The 22574-nt window shown below is 40.9% G+C and overlaps 1 protein-coding gene across 2 annotated transcripts in view; it reads left to right on the forward strand.

Annotated features, from left to right (window-relative positions):
* SNX10 (sorting nexin 10) overlaps nucleotides 1–17405 on the forward strand; it is a 36229-nt gene extending 18824 nt beyond the window's left edge. For both annotated transcript variants that reach the window (XM_059476903.1, XM_059476911.1), the window contains exons 3-7: nucleotides 2221–2307; nucleotides 4885–4985; nucleotides 5448–5546; nucleotides 13381–13596; nucleotides 14038–17405. In XM_059476903.1, the coding sequence (XP_059332886.1) occupies nucleotides 2221–2307; nucleotides 4885–4985; nucleotides 5448–5546; nucleotides 13381–13596; nucleotides 14038–14116 (582 nt within the window). In that variant the 3' untranslated portion in view covers nucleotides 14117–17405. The remainder of the gene's footprint in view (nucleotides 1–2220; nucleotides 2308–4884; nucleotides 4986–5447; nucleotides 5547–13380; nucleotides 13597–14037) is intronic.
* The last annotated feature ends 5169 nt before the right edge of the window (nucleotides 17406–22574 follow it).

Consider the following 22574-nt stretch of genomic DNA (forward strand, 5'->3'; position numbering starts at 1 on the left):
GTTATGGAAGGTTATTTGGAAATGGGGTAATTTGGGGAACCTGGACACAAGAAAAGTCAACAAGAAGCCGATACAGCAGTAAATGAGAGGAAGGAGGCTGAGGTCAGGTTATAAGCAGGCTGCCTGAGGTTGTGACTCCTGTGCTGCAGCAGTTGAAGGGAAAATGAGTGCAGTGTCCTGTTCGAAGCTTCTTGGCATAATTTCTCTTCTTCCACTTGCAGGACTGATGCATTCAGTGCTCAGCAAAGGAAAGAAAGTATGTTGAGTAAGTGGTTGCAGCTTTGGAGAAGATCGGGATGCAGGGAAATAGGAATTTGGGGAAGACAAAACCTTGTGGCATGAAAAGGTGGTACAGTGGGTCTGAAAGTCTACCTACCTGCCTACCTACCTACCTACCTACCTACCTACCTACCTACCTACCTACCTACCTACGGTAAATACTACAGGCAGTGAGGCAGGTGGAGAAAAACAACCCAAAAATGGTGTCCTCTCCAGTGTTCAGCACATTGCTGAATATCTTCTCTGGAGCTGAAATAACTTCCTCATAAGGCCCTACTAGTGTTTTTGTAAAAGTAAAGGCATGACCCTCAGCTGGTAAGAATGATTAAAGCTCTGATCATTTGTTCCTCTTGTGTCATGCTGGCATGGGGTTAAAAAGCTGCAGGGGAGAATTGGCCCTCTGGTGCTCTTCAGCGATGAAAGAAGCAGCAGAGGTGGCAGGAGGAGCCTTTCAAATGTGCTTTATTTAGCAAGGTGTTCATGATACTCACCAGAAAAGTAACCACCAATTATACAGAAAACACCCCTGGGACCAGGAGCTGGGCTAAGTAACATAAAAACAAAAGCTGTGTCCAGCCATCAGGCCACAGGCTCCCCATCTCAGTAACGCCTGGAAATCAGGGAGGGAAATTATTTCATCCAGACCTTGAATGTCTCTCTGCTACCTACAGAGCACAATGGCTGTCCAGGAAAAAGTGTATCTTCATCTTTCAAGGTTGCTATTGTTCTCCTGTCAGTCCACTGAAGGTTTGCAATGGTTCTACATGCAGGTGTGTGTTAGGGGAGAATACTTGGCTGAGGAATAAAGCTTTTATTTCTGGTGTCTTTGGTTTGGACATAGGAAGACATGCTTGGAGAGCTTTCTAGTTCAAGATTTCTTGATTTATGCAAATATGCACTAAAAAGAAGCATTTTTTTTTACCAGAGATACTGTCATTCCTCCCACAGTTGATTCCTGTACCTGGAGATCCTGTGCAGTGCCTTCTTCTCAGGGGGAATACATCTACTGCTTAAAGTGATACACTTTTCTTTAAGTCTTTGCTAAGTGATTGGCTTAGCTTTTAGGGTGAATAGCTTATTTATGCAATTGGAGTAGGGCAGACTTTACATGTCATCCAGAAGTAGCTGGTATTTAAGCACACTTTTGACCTTTGTATTTTAAAGGAATATTTTCCATCCTAGCATGAATATACAGATTTATCAGGATTTGGGGGTTTGGTTTGGTTTTGTTTTTTCTACAACAAAATTTTGATCATTAGCTGAAAGTATTGAGAAACATTTAATTCTTCAGTCTCTTCCAATTCCCATTAGTGTTACATTACAGTAACGTCCACAGGCCTTCTCTTTCTCTCTTGAAACCCCTCTAAATTATTACATAAATGTAGAAATTATGAGTAAGTAAGCTAGATATGACAACTTCTACAACAAGTACTCTATATGATTGTCCCATCAAAATGGGGAATTTTGCCCTGCAGTGTAGCTGTGTTGCTTCCCTGGGCAGGTTGATGGAACAGAAATGCCCCAATGCCACATCTGCAGCTGTGCTCTTTGTCAGTCTTGATTACAAATGTGGGAAAAGCCTGAATTACCTGCCTCCTTCTCCTTTACATGGGTGACTTTGAATGTTAGACTTTCAGTTTGTCCCTGCCAAGATCTTGTCTCCCATGCATGAAACATGTATGACTTTGCACAGTGTTACTTAATCTGAAATATTCCTTTTCAGCTAGCAATTTGGCAGGGACTTTCCCAGGCATGTGGTGTAGCTCAGATGATTCATTGCTTTATGCTTCTCCATTTATAGGGTTGCAAAATTCAATAAAACAGCAGTTCAGCTTTTAATCTGACTCAGTAGTTTGTGGAACAGCAGAACAATCAAGAGAGTCTTTAAGGCTGCCTTTGTCTTCTGAAATTAATTGCTTGATTTTTATTATGCACTTACAGGAATTTGTAACTGTCTTGGTGCGAGACCCCAGGATACAGAAAGAAGACTCATGGCATTCTTACATAGACTATGAGATATTTATTCACGTAAGTATAAAAATATGAGAACAGATTCTTTTTGCTGTTTCTGTCCAAGCCAGAGTTGTCTTTGGGGTATTAATGGAATTTCTGCTTCTGGGATGCTGAAGGCTATTATTCTCCTTTTAACAACTGGGATGCAGTGGAACAGGTAAAGTGGGTTTGCCAATTGCCACTTCGTAGGTTTAGCAGAGCTGGGGTGGAACTTAATGTGCTCACATGTGCATTCCACAGTGTCTTGCAACAACCAATCCTTAGCTCTACCTATCAACTAGAAGACTGTTACAGACAGTGATAACTTACTGTATGTAGAAGAATGTTGATGTTCAGGTATTCATGGGAAAACAACTTTCTTTTCAAGTTATTTGTACTTTAAATTGTCCTCAGTTCTTTTTGCCAAGTTATTGGTTGCTGCAGTGTGGTTGTTTTCAGTGTACCTTCACATTCATATTATACTAATTTAGTGGTGCTTGGATGTGTGCAGTGGTTGCATTTGCGTTTGTGATTGTAGTCCACCATATGTTAATGGGAGTCCACTTGGCATTATGGTGCTTTTCTGCCATAAATCTGTCCTACATAATTTTATTTTCTTGATTGTTCGTTGGTGGATCACATGTGGAAGATGTTATCCTAATTTGCCAAATCTAGATCCAAGCATTTTAACTGCAGTGTAAAATGAAGGTATTTGAGAGCACCAAGTTACATGATTAATGTTTGGCACAAGACCGAAAGCATTTCCTTATTGTGTGGAAGAGTTAAGCAGTTATTGTATGAGACCAAGCAGTCAAATGATGACTTATTAAATGCCTATGTGATAAGCACTTCTCTCCTGTGTGGCAATCAGAGTTGTGAAACTTTTAAATTTGTAATGTGCTTCAAGTACCACTTCCAAAGCAATTATATTTTTCATTTTTGGTAAATAGAAATTCTGTAGATTTGGTAGGGTGAGTGCTGTATTACTGTTTCACAGACATCAGTGCCTCCAAATAAAAATGTATTAAGGCTTTCTCAGTGACTGCTGAGTTGGGGAGATGTTGTTTAGACCCAGTGTGTCTTCATTCAACTCCAGCCAGCAGCTAAGCACCATACAGCTGCTTGCTCACATCCCCCCTGCCCAACCAGCAGGTTGGAGGGAGCAGATTTGGGGATGAAAGAGAGAAAACCTGTGAGTGGAGATAAGAACAGTTTAATAATCAAGATGTAGTAATAACATTAATAATAATATTAAATAGTAATAATAACAATACGAATAAATTTTAAAAGAAAAATAGATAAAACTGTAGAAAGACAAGTGATGCAAATGGGAACATATGCTCAGCACCAAGTAGCCAATGCCCAGCCAGTCCCTCAGTGGCAGTCCCCAGCCAGCCTCCACCCTAGTCTGTTGCTGAGCATGATGCCATATGGTATGGATCTCCCTTTGGTCAGTTGGGATCAGCTGTCCCAGCTGTGTTTCCTCCCAGTTTCCCATGCACCCCCAGCCTGCTTGCTGTTGGGCTGGGGTGAGGAGTAGAAAGGCCTGGCTCTGTGCAAGCAGTGCTCAGCAGTAACTAAAGCATCCCTGTGTTACCAGCACTGTTTTCAGCACAGATCCAAAACACAGCCCCAGCTACTGTGAAGGAAATTAACTCTCCCCCAGCCAAAGCCAGCATACAGTGATATATGATCCATCACTCAGCACCTCTGAAGTTATTAAGCATCAATTCAGCTTCCTGCCACCACAGTGCCAGGGCTTTTGGACACCAAGTCCCTGGGTCAGTCCTACCATCCAGACTTCTCAATGGACTCCAAGTATTGTGTCTGCCTGGCTTTTAGGCCAGCTGAGTTCCCGTTCTACCCAGATCTTAGAGCATTTATCTTCTCAAACTGTGTGGTATCCTGGGTGCGCTCCTCTGTTCCAGGAGGCTGACATCTTTGTGCTCTCTACAGACTGCACCTTGTGGCTGGCTGGAGTTATGGCTCCTGGCAGGCAGGGAGGGTGGGCTGGACTGCAGGCATTTTACTAATGCAGTCCTGTCTGGTGCATGGGATTTCATCTAAATGTATGCTCCATGGGAAAATTTGGCAGAAGCTTTTAATTTCCACAAATTGTTTCTCTTTTGATAAATTGGCATTTTCCTAGTGAACTAATAGTGTTCTTTGGGAAAATCTCCAAATGATGCTACTTGCAGAGAGCAGTCACTTTGGTTTCTTTGGTTTGATTTCAGGTGGGACTGCGCACTGCAAAAACTCTGTGTACCTGTTTGCAGGATTGTAACTAGAATAGCTAGAATCTTTTTCCCCTGCAAAGATTGGTATTATGTACTGAAACTTTTTTCTGTTTTTCCTGTCACTGTATTTTGTTCTGTAATCCAAATCTCTTGCTTTTAAAAAGAAAGCAATGAAAAATATTTCCCTGAGAAGCAGTAGAAACTGTCAGCAGTCCTGCCTGAGGTAAAGCACAGCCCTTAACATAAACTGAATTAATGTCAAGCTTTCCATTGGTGTCTCGGGCATTAGTATAACATTTTGGATGTGTTGCTAATACCATGCCTGCACTTTAGCTTAAGCTGATTTGCAAAGTAAATGTTTTTTATTTCCCAACAGACAAACAGTATATGCTTTACAAGAAAAACATCCTGTGTTAGACGACGCTATCGAGAATTTGTTTGGCTCCGGCAGAGGCTTCAGAGCAATGCAGTGCTTATGTGAGCAACTTTATATATTTAATAATCTGTCAGTCATGGAGGGAAGGGTTGTTTCATCCTAATTCAGAGAACTACAGAAATCAGATCTGGAAAGTATCCTGTGTTTCTTACTAGCACAAGTTTATTCTGTAGAATGCATTTTACTATCTAAATGTATGCTCCATGGGAAAATTTGGCAAAAGTTTTTAATTTCCATTTAAACCCATAAAATGCAGCCAGACATGGATGTAGGCTTAGTAACTGGACCAGAATTAATTATTTTTAATAAGGTTAATTTATTTTTCCCCTTTGAGGTGTTGTGAGGCCCTTCAGTTTCCCAACCTTGTGTTCCCAAAGTGATTTCAAGAGCTTCTGGAACATAACCCATGATTTTCACATGCTTGGGGTCAGCATTTGATTTCTTGATATTTCTCTGCTGTTTTATATTTGGTTTAACTGTGTATTTTTTTCCTGTTTATAAAGACAGCTACCAGAACTGCCGTCCAGAACTCCCTTTTTCAACATGAACAATCCTAATCACGTGGACCATCGCCGTCAGGGTCTACAAGAATTCCTGGAAAAGTGAGTACAGCCTATCCAGAGGTGTTGGAATTTTTATGAGGTCATCAGTTTCTAGTTTAAAATAGCTCATCTCTGGTACTTGAGAGCCACCATGTGGTCATGTGTACGTGCTACACATTTAGTTATATTTTTTACTTGCACTGTCATAATTCATACACGTGACTTCAGCTCTATTGGTTGGTTATAAGGAGACTTCAGCTGGCGCTTTTCCATTGTGTTTCATTGCACTGATTATAGATAATAGGCTTAAATTTAAATCACTTTGTAACTGCATACTAAGTTTGGGAGATCTTTCACTGTGATGTCTAATTCTAGCTTTCAATAAGAAGCTGGATATTCTTGTACAAAGAAAGCTCCCCCTTTTATTTTCATGGAAAATCAGTGTCTTTGTGGGCTGAACCCCTGCAAGCCTGGGAGAATTCTCTAGTGAGATCTCGTAACACAGAGCTTTCCTAAAATGCCAATTGCTTTGTTTACCAGTCCCACTAGCATAAGCAAGCTCTAGCAGCTGTGACCATTTTCAGTGCAGCTGCAATCTGTATAAAGTCATCCATCAGGTTTAGCTAGACCTTGACCTGCATTACAAGGGAGCAGTGTATGAGTTTCAGTACTGCATCCCTCATTCCCACTGCTATGAACACTTCACCTTCTGCAGTGGCTGAGCCCCTGTTGGTGTAATTTTCTGCTTTTTCTCTGCCATTCTTGTCGTGCCCTGGCACTGCTGGTGTGAGAGCAGGCTGCTCACAGCTGCTGGAGCAGGAGCTGTGTGTGCCTCTGCTGGCTGCCTTTAGCTGCTGCTCAGGGTAAGGGCATGGTGAAACACTGCAACTAGAGACTATTCATCTTCTTTCCAGTCAGTGCATTATAGGCCTCCCTAACAGACAACAAATCATTGGTCCCGAGGTATATTTGTTAGGCTTAGCAGCTGAAGGCAGGGACAGCTAACTGCTGCAGGAATAATATTCTGCATGCAGTTATTTAGGATCTGTGGCCAAAAGGTCAGCCAGTAAATACTGGCTGAAGGCATGTGAGACAGGGAAGAAAAAGCAGAAAAGGATTAGAAAATATTTTTATACCTCAGGAAAGAAAAGCAGTGAAATGGAAGGGCTGTGCTCCTGGAAGCATGTCAGTGATAATATGAAGAGTGTGGTAGCTGAGGTTCCAGTGTCTGAGCAGTTCTGTCTTAGCTGTGCTGGCCCATGGAGTAGTTGTATTTCAAAAAACACTCTCATTTTGAAAGAGGCCTGTCTGGTAACAAGGCATATCAGCATCAGAAATGTTTATAACTGCTGTCTGCACTTCAAAAGGCAAACCAGAAAGGTAGATTATCTTAAAAGGCATCCTTATGCTCCAATTTAGTGGATGACTGTAGCTTAAATGAGTACAGCAGAAAATGACAGCATGTGGAATGTTTCACCATGCTGCTGTTAGTCCAGGAGTGGAAAAAGAAGCAACTCAATTGTAAGGGAATTACTTAAATGTTTGAACTTGAGTGCAAGAAAAGTGCCAGCTTCCTCTCAGCCCTGGGGAGCATTTGGAAGGAATTTTCGGAGGTTGTGTTGAGATGCACTAGCCTGGCACCGTATGTGCTGTACCATTGCCCTCTGCTGGCTGGCTCCACTGTGCTGCTGCTCACACAAGGATCTTCCTATTGGCTCGGCTGCCGTGATGCTTTCCCCCCACCCCATCTATGACGCTGAACCAAAGGTTATGATTCTTTTTGTGAAATTGAATTTTGTGGAACTCCCTAACGAGAGTTAGTATAAAATATTTATATACCTATGTATAATATATACCTATGTATAATATATAGGTATAATATACATGTGTATGTAAAATATACACATATATTCTGTATAGATGTATGTTCTATGTGTATCATATGCATATATGAACAATATACATATGTTACATAGGTATTACATGTAATAAACATATAATAAAAATAATAAACATACACACTGGAATTTACTGAAGCTCTGGGTCTGGATGCTGCACATTCTGACACAGTAGAAAGGGGGGACCCTAACCCAAAACTGATAAGCTGAGAGTTCCATTCACCCCAGTAATGACAAGCTCACAATCCTACTGGCAATTCTTTGTGGCAGTGGGAAGGAATTAGATTTGAGCCTATGTGGACCTGTCTGGGGAAGGGTTTGCAGGGAACATTTTCAAATGCCTGCTTGTGATGCAGGACTCCCACGTGTTACCAGGATCCAAGACATCTCTGAAGAGGGGGTTTAGATCTTTCAAAGTCTTGGTTTGTGCCCTGTGCCTGTATGACCAGGTTTGTGCATGTGCTGTCTGACCAGATTGCTGTAGTGCCTGCCTGTGCAGGAGCCAGGATGCAGCAGCTGGAGGCTCTCTAGTGCTCAGCTTCTGGCCCTGGGAACACTTCCATATTGCCTATATGTGGATGGCTACAGTGCTCTGTTATCTTTCCTCACTTCCCACTCCAGGGTGAGTTAGCACAGGGCACAGTGTGTACTTAGAGCTTTTGTGAAGCCCCTCCGTGCTGAGCACAGTAGCTCAAGAATTAGGCCAACAGCTGGGAAGTTAAGCACTAGACTTTGGTGAAATCTGGGAACAGGTGTCCCATTTTGATTTGGTTTTACTGCACAAATGCAGGGTAAGATCTACTTGTCTTACAGGTTATTATCTCTGAGTGATGAAGAGCTGTAAAGCTCACTTCTTGTCTGGGCATAATTTAATATTTCAAGAGGCCATTTGCATTAACGGAAGTCAGCTAGCCCCTTTTCAATTATGAATTACTTTGTAAGAATAAGGAAAATTTTGTGTTTTTCCTGCTAAGTATCCTTGTCCTTTGAGGATGCCTGTGAATTCACAGAAAAGTTTACTCTTAAACCAGAGGTAAAACACTATCTTATAATTTTAGCTTCTGCATGATCCTCTTTGCTTTCTTCCATTTGTAGCTGTGCAGGTCTAACTTTGGGATTTAGATTACCCTCAGACAAAATCAAGTGAGTTTGCTCATGAGAAAACTAATTAACAAAGCCATTTTGAATGAAGTTGAGTTCATTTGATGACTTTTAAAAAATTGAATATAGTCAGATCCCAAAAACTTAGTGATTTAGGGAGAAGGATTACTCTTCAATTACTTTTCAGACATGCAGTTTATGATGGGGTGGAAGACACTGAGAGTTTTGAGAAACAAAATGCATGGATCCACAGGGAATAGAGGGCATCCACAGTGTTGCTCCTGCAGAGGGCCATGCACTGGCCTTGCTGGGTGCCAGAGTGAGGAAGCCACCCAGATTTAAGCTGCCTAAGGCAGAGCCATTTTCTGAAGGTGTCTGGTGTCAGGCACCTCTTTGCCTTTTCCACTGCAGTCCCACGAGCTGCAGCTGGTGCAGGGTCAGAGGTCTCTTCTGGAGGTGTCTCCGCTGGGTGCTGTCTCAGGGATGTGGAAAGTGGGAGACTGGGGCTCAGGCAGGAGCATTGGCAGTTGTGGGGCAGGTGGAACCACCTTGGGCAAGGTGTCTGTCTCCAGTGGAGCCTTGCTGTTGTTTCCTATCTGGTGAGGGAATTATGTGTAGTAGGCACATGTGGCTTAATCTTCTCCTAACCGCACACATTATCACATACCCAACAGTTGCTTCACAGTTGCTTGATATCAGTAACATTTCCTCCCTTATAAAATGTGAAGGAGGAAACACAGTCAGCTTTTTCACAGAGGAAACTGGGGCTTTGTTTGGTGTGGGCTGGGGCTGAGGGGCTGGAGCTCAATAGAGGGCACCACAGCACAGGCTGTCATCCGTCTCTCAGCTCCTCGGGTTTTTCCCTTGCTCTCGTGAGCTGTTGTAAATGGGCAGAGTAAATTTGTTGAAAACAAAATCGGAGTGTTAACCTTCCACACACATTCAAGTATGCATCTGTCATTGTATTAGGTTACAGTAGATACAGGAAATCTTTAGTTAGGATTAAGTTGTACTGTTCAGCCATATGTTGTTTTTCTCTAGCAGAACAGTGTATAATATACATAATAAAATCATGGTGAAGAAAACCAGATTTTGGACCTTGTCCAAATAACAAAAAACACATGCTTTTTTCTTTTGTAAATATTTTTGCCATAACACAGGAAAAGAGAAATATTCCTCATATAGTATCCAGCATTTCCTCAAAAATGACATTATTTCTTCTGCTTGGGATGTTTTTCAGTCTTGCTTCTTTAAAGGTCTAGAGATCACAAGCATTTACTGAAAGCTGACAAACAAAGATTCACATGGCTGTGAATAAAAAAATATTTTATTATCTAATTCTAATGTAGAGCCTTATCTTGCAGCCCCCTTAATCACATAAGTAGTCATTATGCATGTGAGCAATCTGGCCAAGAGGAGTGAAATCTCTGACAAGTAATGACTGCTGATGGGATCAAGACTTGCAGGGTTTAGCCTTCGGTTCTTGCAGGCGTGCATGGAAGGTCTGTTGTTCCGTCAGCATGCTCAGTCAGTTCACAGCAATGATTACCGTGAGCCGTGACTCTCCAGGAGCGCTGATTTCCATCACTGTGAGCACAGCCCTGCCTGCTCTGGCTGCACTGGAAGTGCAGGAGCAGCGCTGGGAGCTCTCCCTGCTGTGTCGAGACTGCGCACGCGTCCGGCCTCCGTGAACACGTCCGAGTATTAATGTTGTGATGCTCCTCCCTTCCTCCTGCCTTTTTAATTTCTTGGGTGGTGGTTTGTAATTTTCATTTTTGAAGTCCTCAAAGCCAAGTCTAGTTTTTAAATGTCAAGCCCTTCACACAGTGAGCCCCCAGGACAGCAAAAGCCCCCAGAGAGGAACTACTATACCAGCACTAAATACTACTAGTACCATCTGGTGACAAATGTGTGGGTATTCCCTTGAAGAAAGAGTATTTTGAACAGGAAAGCATAACACTCCTGGGGTAGTGGAGAATTTATTTTACAGTTTGGTTGCTTGAAGCTTGCAATTAAAAAGCAGTCTAACCTGTTGGTTCAGAGGGGGGTGGGAAAAGCAGCAGTTATTTTTTAATTAAGAGAAAACAGAAATTCTTCAAGGGTACAACGAGGTAAAAGGTATTTGTATATCTGCTTCCAGGATGGTTTTAAATGACTTGCACAATGCATTGAGTGTTTGGTCTCAATGTGAACACATAGTGAACACACACATATACATATATGAGTGTGGGTGTGATTAGCTTTATGAACATCTTTCCATTTCTGCACCTTGGTTTCTCTTCACTCCCTTCACCTCCAGATGGCACTATGAAGCAGAAAAGAAAATTACTGTGAAATAATGAATCCAATGTAAAGTAAAATTGGAAATTGAATTATAGCTGCAGAAAAAGGACAGTAGCCTTGAGGTCCTGATCAGTCTGTACTCTTATCACTTTTGTTTGCTGTTCCATGTGTTAGGTTACTGCCGAGTTAATAACAGTGCTTTAGCAGTTCAAGGCTTAGCAGAATTGTACTGGACATGAAATAAAGCTAAAATGAATTTGTGTCCAATATCATTGACATTAGTGCTCATTACTTCTCTGGTGTAATGCCTCAAACCATCTAAAATCAATTTTAAAGATTACCCGTTATTTTATAAAGAAAATAAAATACATTTCAAACAGCAACAGAGCTGTAAGTGTAGTGTAATCTCATGAACAGTTAGTTACTCGTGTTTTCACTGGTTGGCAGGAAACTTTTGAAGGTAGAGCAAGAGGAAAATCTGTGAAACTAAATGCCATTCACAGAATTTAATGACTTGGCTTTTTGCTGTGTTACTTGGCATTAGACACGCAAATGTTAGAATTGCAGAAATGTGCATTTCCTCACTGTGCCTGGGAAAAACAGTAACTGTAGTTACTCTACAGGAAACTCCAGCACATTATTTTTCTTTTGTTTTTCTTCTTTTAGTTGTTTGTTTGTTTTTTTTAAAGAGAAGTAGAATATTTACTCTCCTGATTGCATAAACTATAAAAGTGGATTTATTGTTTGGAATGATACCTCTACCTTTTTGTTGCAATGTTTGTCTTTGTTTGGAATGTGCGTTTATCAAGAGTCAAGGCTGAAATCCTCTTTTAGTGGCTGCTGAATGATGGCTTTTCAAACTGTAATCATGAAGCTGTTGCTGTCAGGGTGTGTGGACCTGTAAATTCTGTTTTGAATCATTTTTACACAGCCTTTGCTGGATTTTAGACTACAAAGAAGTTTTTTTGTCTATTAATACATTACCCACATTGATTTTACAGACATATATTTGCTATTAAAATTGTGAGAACTCAGATTGGATTAAAAAGGCTTTCTCTGTGTGTGAAAAGTGTGCTTATTTTGAACTTCAGCAAAATGTGATCATTCTGAGGCTCAATTTCACCCACACCTGGTAGATCATTAGGGTTGTTGGAGACATTTCCTCATTGGAAGGTGCCAGAGCTGGAAGTGTTTGGTTGAGAATGCGTGTTCACCTAGGCAAGTGAAATGTGCATGCACACAAGTCTCTTGTGGTTTCATGTAGATATCTCTTACTACTTATTTTAATTTGACAGATTTTTATGGGCTTGAATGAAGCCAGAAATCCTTTTGTGTGTTTATTAAATGTTATTGTAATCTTGGCCGCTTTAGAGAACAGTTTTCAGAACGTATTTGTGTTTAAAACATTACAGTCCAAACACACCATTAATCTTATTCAAGAGAAGGAACTAATCAGTTACACTTTTCATTTTAGTCAGAGTACCTTTAAAATGCAATATTTCTTTCTGCTCTTACTAGTTCTTACATTAATGTCATCTCTTGTTTCCTGTTGCACAGCAATGACTTTTTTTGGTAAAAACTGTAGCCTAAACGGGTATAAATAAGTAATTATTGAGTCTGAGTAGCTTTGAGATGTTTAAAGATACTTTAATAATATTCTGTGGAGCATTCTTTGGCGTGGTCATAGCCTCTGATGTCTTTATTACATGAGTAAAACGATACACACAAATTGAAGAAGTTTGTTGTTAATCATTCTAGGATTTGTATAGTAAAGAATTCCTTCTTTAAAGAAATGTTGAAGAAAAGTTGTGTATCTTTCATTTAAATATAGAAACAATGATCCTCAATTCTCAGGCCTTGGAAAACTCTCTACAACTTTCTGTGTTACTGGAATGTATTGTATTTTGTTTACTTTCATGTGTTTTAAGTAAATACTCTGTGCTAAATTTATTTGGAAGTTTAATTTAAAATATATACAAACCAAATTTTAAAACCTATTTTTGAAAATAATAGCTGGAATAAAATAAAATTTAAGAGGCCCTGAAAACTATCTGCAAGTAATTGAAAACCAGCATAACTGTAAATCATTTGGCTAGTGTTGGCTCAGATGTTGACAGGTATTCCAAAGTCCTGATGTTGCACATGTATGAAGTCTGTTCTGCCTACACACTGTCTCTTACACACTTCTTTACTCCACCAAACAAATTGATGACTTGTAATTTTTATAAAAGATTGGCTATTAAAAAAAAAAAAGAGACCAAATTTTTGTAAGAGTATATGCCTCCAACTGCCTAAAAATCATTAATTGATCCGTGTGGTAATAGCAGATGGTTAAATGGAAAAATGTCCTTGAAGTTATTCTAATAGCAGATGTACCTAACTATTAACTTCATGTTTTTACTCACCTAAAATTCCAAATAATGTAATAAGAAGGTAACACACATCTAATCATTTTAATATGTTCATTGCCTTCTGTTACTGATTTAGGATTCATCTGAAAACTTTAAAAGCAGGACATCATTTAGAATTTGTTCTGGGAAAACACTTTAGAATATATATATGTGTGTGTGTGCAGGTCATACATAAACATTTGCCTTTGTTTCCTTTTCCAGGATCCTACAAGATGCATTACTGCTCTCAGATAGTAGGCTGCACCTCTTCCTACAGACTCAGCTAAGCCCAGAGGACATGGAGGCCTGTGTGTCTGGGCAGACCAAATTCTCTGTTGCTGATGCCATTCTCAGTTTCGCCTCTCTGAACAGACGTTTTCCTATAGAAGACGAAGAGGAAAAAAAAGGAAAAAACGATGCAGACTCTGATTCAGAGAGGTGATTTCTGTATATCCTTACTTTCTGAGATTATATATCCATACATACACACGCACATGCTTCACTTTTTTGTTGATGTAATACTAAGATAATGAAAAAATTAATTGACTGAGATTTTATTGAGCTGTGACAGCTCATCATAGAAGTCTTCACACACACCTCCACACTGAATTAATGAATGCAGTAGAAATTCAATTATCTGCATTCTGATTATGTGAATTTCATTTAGTCAGACTTGAATTATTCGCGTTTAAATTATCTTGCTAAAAAAATATCCAACTGCACTCCAAATGGCTAATTAAAAGTCCAAATTTCCTGTCTCTCTTTGTGACTGGAGATAATTAAAGTTCTCCTCTGTTACTCAGGCTTTGAGTGTGTTGTGAAAACCAATTTCCTCCTTTTATTTTTTTTTTTCCTCCCCCCCTCTCCCCTTTTCTGCAGTTCATCCTCCGGGCTCGGACCTAGTGATGACAGCATTTCATGTGGATGTAAAGCAAGCCCAGCTTCTGAAGAATCATGAAAAATCATTCCTGTATTGCTACATTAAGGACAGCACAGAGCAGTTTCTGCTTTGTTTACTGGTCATGTGTATGCCACACAAGCAGGGCTGTCTGGTAACATGAATCTAGAAGACCCGTTGTTAATGCAACCATATGTCCTTACAAAATACTCAAAACAGACCTATCTTTTTGATGATTTTTTTAAAAATGTATCTTGGTGAAGGTCTACATGCTACCTATTTATGTTTTTGTGACTTTTAAAATCTTGGTATTGGGTAAGTCATGCTCTTTTGACATATGTGGCAGTTAAAATAATTTCTTCAGTGAGTTCGTGTCTCAGATTTAAAAAATAAAGATAACTTAATTCCTCATCTTAAAAGTTGCTATATCATATCAAACATATTCAAAGCATCTTTTAGACATTTGCATCAGAGAAGTTTCATCTTTAGAAGTCATTTGACATTGGTGATGAAATTACACACCCCACCAAGGTACTCACTTTTTAAAGTAGCTCAGCAACATCAGCAAAACAACATTGGTACAAACTATATGCTGCTGACAATTTGAGATATAAATACATCTTCCTCTGGTCCGTCTGTAATGTTTATGGAAAGACTGGTTTTATCATGCTTAAGTACCGAAGGCAAAAATTCTTGAGCATGGTTGCTTAGAAGTTTAAAAATATAAATAAAAATTACATCATTTCTAGGCTTGCTGGAGATTCTCAGCTCCCAAGGAATTATGGATACTCATTCCCAGTGAAAATCCTGGATGAGGTCCATCGAAACCAATGGCTGAATTTTGCACTGACCTCACTAGGGCCAGGATTTCACCCAACGTTTAACTTTAGGCATCTATATTTGAAGGTGCTGGTAGAGGTGTTTTGGTTCAGCAGCTGAAGTGGGGAGTATCTCCCTCTGTGAGATGATGGTGTAACACCCTGCATGGATGTGGCCCTGCATAGCTGTAACACCCTGCATGGATGTGGCCCTCCCCATTCCCTGTGAGTTACAGGAGCTGCTGATTCCATTGTGGCTGTAGTTACCACGTTGGAATATTGACTTTATTCACAAGCAAAAGGCAGGCTTCAACACAACTTCTTAACCACCAACACTTATTTTGATTAAACGTCAGTTTTGCTCTTTATTGTTCACAGCAGCTGTGTAGTGTCTTGTCCCAGATCCTGTCAAAGGCGTATGTTTCACTGTGGTGTTGTATTTATATGTGACATTTAACTGCTATTAAAAAGAGCTAGGGGGTCTGATCACCCTAGCAAAGCTCCCATTAACTTCAGTGCGGTAGTTACTGGCGTCAAAGTGGATGTAAATACATGCCCCCCTTTTTTTTTTCCTTTTCCTTTTCTTTAAAAAGAAAACTGTGGTTACTTTCAAAGAAGGAGCATTTTAAACCTGTGAATTACAGAAACAACAGATTTATTAAATAGACAGCTAGTAAGGGGTAGCATAAACATGTGTGGGCATGTTTTTTTTCTTTTAAAGCATCCAGCTGGGAATCTGTGTAATTTTAGAAACAGGTTTTAGTAGCCTGGGAATAACATCTCTTAGGTAACTACTTTAAGCCGCTGTATTTTGTTGATGGTAGCACTTTGTAAGATAAATATCTGTGTATCTTTTTGCTCAGTCTTACTGAATTGCACAAATGTATCTATCTATTCACCGTCTCAGCTTCTATGTGAGTTAGCAGTAATGCTATTTTTAATGTGAGCGTGATAATGTTTAACTAAAGCAACAAGTTATCATTAAAAGCAGCGTAAAAATAGCTGTTACTGCCAGTCAGAGATTTTCATTACTTGATTGCTTTTTCCATATTATTTTTAAGATAGCACATTACAAAGAAATTGTTTAGCAAATTTATTTAAAAGGTGGGAAGGATTTAAAAAGGAAAACTGGAATAATGTTGAGAAGAATATTACCATTTTTATTTAAGACAATGTAGGTTTTTCTTTTGTTTTAAAAGATTGAGCTAAACTCTTGAAGCACTTTACAGTTCTGGCTTACTAACACATCCTCAGTACCTGACCAAAATAACAGAAACACAAGGTTTGGAGAGCCTTTGTGGCTAATTGTATTTTTTAATTCTAGGAGCTTATCAGTACACCAGCAAGTGTTTTCCAAATGAAGATGTTTCTGAAATAAATGTTTTTTTCTAATAGCTCTATTGTTACTCTCTTATTTTCTTTGTCATTCTGTTAAAAAAAATCTAAGATACTATAACTTTCTTCTCAGCTTTGAGAGAAATTTGTTCAAATATTTATCTTCTGAATGTTGTTTGTGTAGCTAGTGTTACTAGAATTTTTTTTGTAATGGGGGAGGGAAAGTACTCCATGCTCTCTAGTATGTCTCCTTCATGTATCAGCTGTATATAATCACATATAAAGGCTTTAAGTATTTTGTTTCATTGAAACATTAAATGTAGCTTTTACAAATGTAAATGTTAAACAAAAAATAATTTTAATGTCTTTTTTAAATTTAATGATTTGGTAATTTTTCAGTACTATGACACACAGTTTGATCAGTTGTCACTGGTGCTTTGATTCTCATTTTTTAGCTTTGAACAACGCTGACATTTCCTGCTAGCTTTTTTTTAAAAACAGGATAATATCTAATTTATAAATTAGAAGTAGTAATCAGATTACATTATATCTAATTGCAATAATTATGCATTCAAAAGCTTTTTTCCTCTTTTGCTTATAGCTTTACATCCTCATTTTTATGATGATTTCTTAAAAGCTTTTAAGTAATGAAATAAAACAAGTTACTACTTTCTAGCTCATGTTTAAACCTGACAGTGAGGTTTCCTTTATTTCAATATCAATATCCTAATCACTTTATGACTTACCACATGTAATTTATTCTTCAGTTATTTTTGTAATATGTGTATATATACATATATATATGTATACATATATATAGTATATATGTGTGCAGATATATATACACAGTGTATACGTATACACACTCTGCTGTGTTTGGGTTTCCAGTTTACATTTTCTACAAAAAGAATAGCAAAGAAACTCCACAAAGATGGTGTATTGGAGTGAAAATTGTTGTTTACATTGCAATGTATTTCTGTAAGCACCGAGGGAAATTTACACTCTAAATCGCACACTGTAGAACAGTGCAAACTTCGGTTTCCATGTATTTTTTTCACAGGTGACATACTGAATTTGTTTTCCAGATTAACATTTAAATTTTACATAATTACTATGAATTATTAAACAAAAAAATGTTTGTGGCTTTCTCTGTTATACACGGTATGGATAAGAAGAATAAACCTTGTATGGTCCTGTGTCGTTTCCCTGTAATTGCAGGACTACGCTCAGGGCTAAGGACCGGGGGCTTGACTTTTCTTCCCTAGTTTTACGAGGTGGCAAAAATGTAAAGAATAATTTCCAGTCTCAGGCTGAATCTTTTCACGAAAGGCCTAAACGCTTTAGGAAATTATTACACAATTATTCTCTGCTTCGGTGTTAAAAACGCACCATAACGCGTCAAGCCGCTTCTTTGCCTTCTGGAACAAAACCTCCTTATAAATTAATTCAAGTGGCCTTGTAAAACAGAAATCGAACTGCGGCCTTCGGGCTCGCTTTTGGCTAGCGGGGCGCCCGCGGATGCTCGGCGGCTGCGGCCGTCCGTGGGTGCGTGTGCGCCCTACGAGCGGCGAGCGGCCGGGAGCACTCGAAAAAGGGGGAGAGGGGAAAAAAGAACAAAACAACCAACGCGGGGAAAAGGGAAAGGACGGCAGCATCCCGGATCGCGCTCCCCGCTGCGCCCCGGCCCGGCCCGGCCCGGCCCTTCCTCGCACCCTGCCCTGCCCCGGGGCCGCGGAGCGGAGCGCGGCCAGAGCCTTACCTGGCGCCGCCGCGCTCTCCGCCCCGCTCCGCCCCGCGCCCGCTGCTCAGGGAGCGGGGCCGCCCAGCCTTCATCCGGTAACTCGTGGCAACCGCAGCCCATGGCAACGGCGGAGGGGGAGCCGGGGCGGGGGCGGCCACAGCGCTGCCGCAGCGCTCCCGGCCTCCCTCCCTCCTTCCCTCCCTCCTTTCTTGCCTCCCTCCCTCCTTTCCTCCCTCCCTGCCGCCCCCGCGGAAGGAGGGGCCGCGCCCGTTCCGCGCCGGCCGCCAGGGGGCGCTGTGCGCCAGCGGGAGGCGCCGCCGGGCGGGGCCGGGGCGGAGCGGGCGCGGCCCCGCGCCGGGAGCGCGCTGGCGTGCGCGGCTCTCCGCGGGGGCGGCCCGGCGTTTTTGGGTCATTTCTGGGTTTTCGTGCTCCCCACCGGCTCCCCCCGTCCCTGAGCTCTCCCCGCAGCCGAGCGAAACAGGGAGGCGCCCACCGCGCTGGGGAGGGGCGCAGCCGGCGTAGCGGGGGCATCACCTGCCGCCCCACGGGAAAGCCCCGCCGCCCCTCATGCACCGACCCCCACAGCTCCGCCCTATTTTGAAAGCACATGTTACTATTTATTAATTAATGCATTTTTATTTTTATACAAAGGCAATTAGGGCCCGGCGCAGAGCCCAGGTGTGACATTTGCCGGCCTCGGTGGCAGGCAGGCTGCTTTAAATGGAGGCCTTTCTGCGGAACAGCGAGAGCCAAAGGCCTTGTGTCACCCGGTTATGTAAGACACAATCGCGCCTCAAAATGCACAATGAATCGGGAAGGATTTATGTAATTAATTGACCAGTCTTAACCTGTTATCGTGATGTAAGGAATTTGGAACTCATTAATTTGGGCCCTGACAGATTTCATATTAGAGCTGGCAAATATGGATTGAGCTTCTTATTCTTGTAGCAGCTGGAATTTCCATGACAGTGAGGATTAGTGAAGAAGACCTATTGCTCAAGTCAAACTGCCTCTTTTGTAATCAGCAGCCCTGCTCTGCATTAAAGGGGTAATGGGAAAGAGAAAAAAAAAAAAATACAGAGAGGAAAAAAAGGAGAAATGTATTCATGGATGGAGCAGAGCAAGGGAGGGGGAAGAGGGATTTATCCTGGACAGCACAGGCACCAGAGTGGGGTTTTCCCAGCTCCGTGGCAATGAAAATGCCACAAAGGCAGCCCTGGGATGGTGGCAAGGCAAAGTGCCTGGAGGACAGGTCTGTGCTGTCACCATGGGCCTTGCTGCCTCTTGGGCCGACCTGCAGATGGACCCTCCCAGGAGCCACTTAGCACTTGGGGCAGCAGTGTCAGAGGTTCTGGGAACATGAACCTGCCAAGAGCTGCAGGGATTTAGGAAAAAAAGGTTTGGTTCATGATCCTAGAGAAGGCAGGACTGGGAGGTTCCTGTAAAGACAGGTACTGTGACACTCCCACAGCCTAGACTGTGACACCCTCCCTCATGGGGAAAATGATGCTTAGGGTGGGTAAGAGATCCAGGGCAAGAGTGACTGCACATTATGTGCCTCAAGTTCTCCACTACAAGGACAAGAAAAAGAAAAGTCCCTTTGTCTGCTGCTTTGTGACAACCTCTCAGTTCGGTTTTTCTCTCAGTTCGGTTTTTCGTGGTGCCTGGCTGGGGAGTGCCCTCATCCCATTATCATTTCTTGGCATTGATGTGGTGGTAGTAATAACATTGAGTGCAGTCTGTATGGAAACAGTCTAGGAGCTTATATTTTCTCTCCTGGCAACTTGTTAATGACTGCCCTGGTAATGAATACAGTTGTTAGCAATGACGTTAAAAGGTTTTCATGAGGCCTCATCATATTTCTACATGCTAAGTGTTTACCTACTCTTGTGATAAATGCCATGCAGAAATGGAGGAGTGTTTTTCCTTTTCTCATTTTTTCCTTGCTTTATGCTATTTGGCACTCGAACATTTCCTTTTCACAATTGCTTAGATCCACCATTTGCTGCTGTGAGGAGAAAAGTCGTAAAACGTGTATGGACAGTAAAACCACAATTGTTTGCAAAGACTGTAAAGTCAAATGCAGATTTAAAAAACCCCACAGCTAATAAGGCATATGTGTCTCTTATCCTCTGGACATCTTTGACCATATACATGTTGGCCTTGATGTGTAGGGATAATTTATGAAACCTGGCACTAAAATGTATTCAGTCCTAAATTTGGGCCAACAATCTGCATCATAGCTTTGATCTTCTTGCTGTAAAAACAAACCAAAACAAAACAAAAAAATCAGACCAATAGATTGCAATTGGATTGTTCTCCTTCAAAGAATGTATTTTGTCTTACTGGCTCCTGCTACATTAAAAAATCTTGACACATGTCAACTATCTCATATTTTCCAAAAGGTAGGGAATGATTTATTGTTTATGACAGTACACCCAACTCAACCATTGTCTCACTCAGTTTATCTTTGCTTTTCTGATGATTAGGAGCAGCAAACCACCCAGGTACTGCTGCAGTTATAGGTTTTGTCCAAATGTTCCTCTTATTAAAATGTTGATCAGGCACATCTAATTTCCATGCTAAATGTGCCAGCATATGTCTGAGTTTAGAATTATTTCAAACAGCAATAAAAAACATTTTAAAGTTTAAATGGATACTGTAATTACAAGTATTTGCACATTCTCTGATTTCTTCCCGTAGTTATATTTAAAATATGTGTTAGTGGTAGAACTTTCCTGTGATACCCATGATTTTGAGTGCTTGCAAAATTACTTCTAGTATCTGCTCCTTTTTTTTTTTTTTGGCTTGGAAATAAGAAAATAGTCATCAGATGAGATGAATATTTTGTCAGATTCTTACACTATTTTTATTCTTTGTTAGTTATTCAGAAAGCAAGGAAAAATTATAGAGAAAAAAGCCCCCCAGTTAGGCCTTCTGAGCAAAAATGTATTTGCTTCAGATATTTTGGTACTTAGAACAATACCAGAGGACTGATTTAGTGTTTGTGCAAATACTAAATGCAAATTTCACAGTAAAAGTGGTTAAGACATATCAAGCACTGATTCAGTTGAAGTCCATGATAAAAACTTTTTGTTGCTTGTGTGGGGGTTAAAAAATTCTGGTTTCTGAATGACACTGAGATTAAAAATGACATTCTTGTTGGAACCAATAGGTGGCCTTTTTGAATGTGCTGTAGTAAATTTTTTCCTGAAAACAGAAAAATGTTTGTTTTGACATGGAGAACATCTTAAAACAGTAATTTTCAAATACAGTGATTTTTTTGTTTCTGAAAGACAATATATAGGTGAACTTCTGGGTTTATTTCCTATTTTTGGTTATATTAAGTCATGGGTCTTCATAGGCTCATAGAATGGGTTGGGCTGGAAGGGACATTAAAGTTCCAAACCCCCTGCCATGGGCAGGGACACCTCCCACTAGCCCAGGTTGCTCAGAGCCCCATCCAACCTGGCCTTGAAAACTCCCACAGATGGGTTGTCAACAGCTTCTCTGGGCAACCTGTTCCAGTGTTTCATCAACCTCACAGTAAAGAATATCAGCCTGATATCTAATCTTAACCCACCTTCTTTCAGTTTAAAGCTATTTCCTTTGTCCTACGGGATCAATAATAGTGATGATAAAGTGGACTACAAAGTCTATTCTTTCCTTTTTCATGTTCATGCTTTCAAAATGCCATATATTTCCAGTTTCTAAGACCTCTCATAAGTTCTTATTTCCTGTTATTTCACAGTAACGAAAATGGTTTCAAAAGAACAGTATCTCCTCGTGCTTCAGAAAGAGAGTACTTGTGATTTTTCTGAAGTCACTCCTCTGAGCCAAGTGTCAGAAATCCTGATTCTGTTTTGTTTCCTGTATAAGCAATACATTCTGCAAGGAGAAGGCAGTCAGCAGCCATAGGTGGCCAAACTTCTTAAAAGCCTGGGTCAGACCAGGGTGTTAAAAACTTGAAAATGCAGCCCTGAGTTATTCATAACACTCCTCACTTATGCCTGGATGAGGTATTTTAGCAGCTTATTCTTTGACCTATGCAGTTCTGGACATATGATTATTTTTTGGAGTTGGTTGGTTTTTGATAAATTTTTGGCTTGTATTTTTATCCCTGTGTGTGGGTAAGAGCAGCCAGTGTAGGGCTGAGAGCTGGGCAGGTCTCCCAGGAGAGGGGCACCGCCCTATTCCTGTCCTGCCCCTGCAGTCTACTTTCACCATGTGCTGGCAGCCCCTATCCAAGAGCGGATTCAGAGTCCCAGGACCTGCTGGTTTGACCCAGTTCTTACTTTTCTTGAAGGCAATGGCCATCAGGCAGTAACACACAACTTGGTGGGAACCAGCACTCGTCCCATGAAATTGGGCTTTAATTAGAATCCCCAGTGTGGGACAGGAGTTCACCCACAATGTTCAGCATTCCTGTGTTCCCATTTGCATCTGCACAACACTTCTTACTTTCAATGGTCATTTGAGAGCTTTGTGTGTTGAACTGTGAGACTGAGGCACTAAAAGTGCAGGGATGGCTTTTCTTGGAAGCTAATACTGACCTAGGGAGTTTGGCTCCTAAACAACTTCAGGGAGTGAGCCAGAGTTAGTTACTCTGGCTCACTCCCTGAAG

The sequence above is a fragment of the Ammospiza nelsoni genome, chromosome 1, assembly GCF_027579445.1.
Source record: "Ammospiza nelsoni isolate bAmmNel1 chromosome 1, bAmmNel1.pri, whole genome shotgun sequence".
In the NCBI taxonomy this organism is placed as follows: Eukaryota; Metazoa; Chordata; class Aves; order Passeriformes; family Passerellidae; genus Ammospiza; species Ammospiza nelsoni.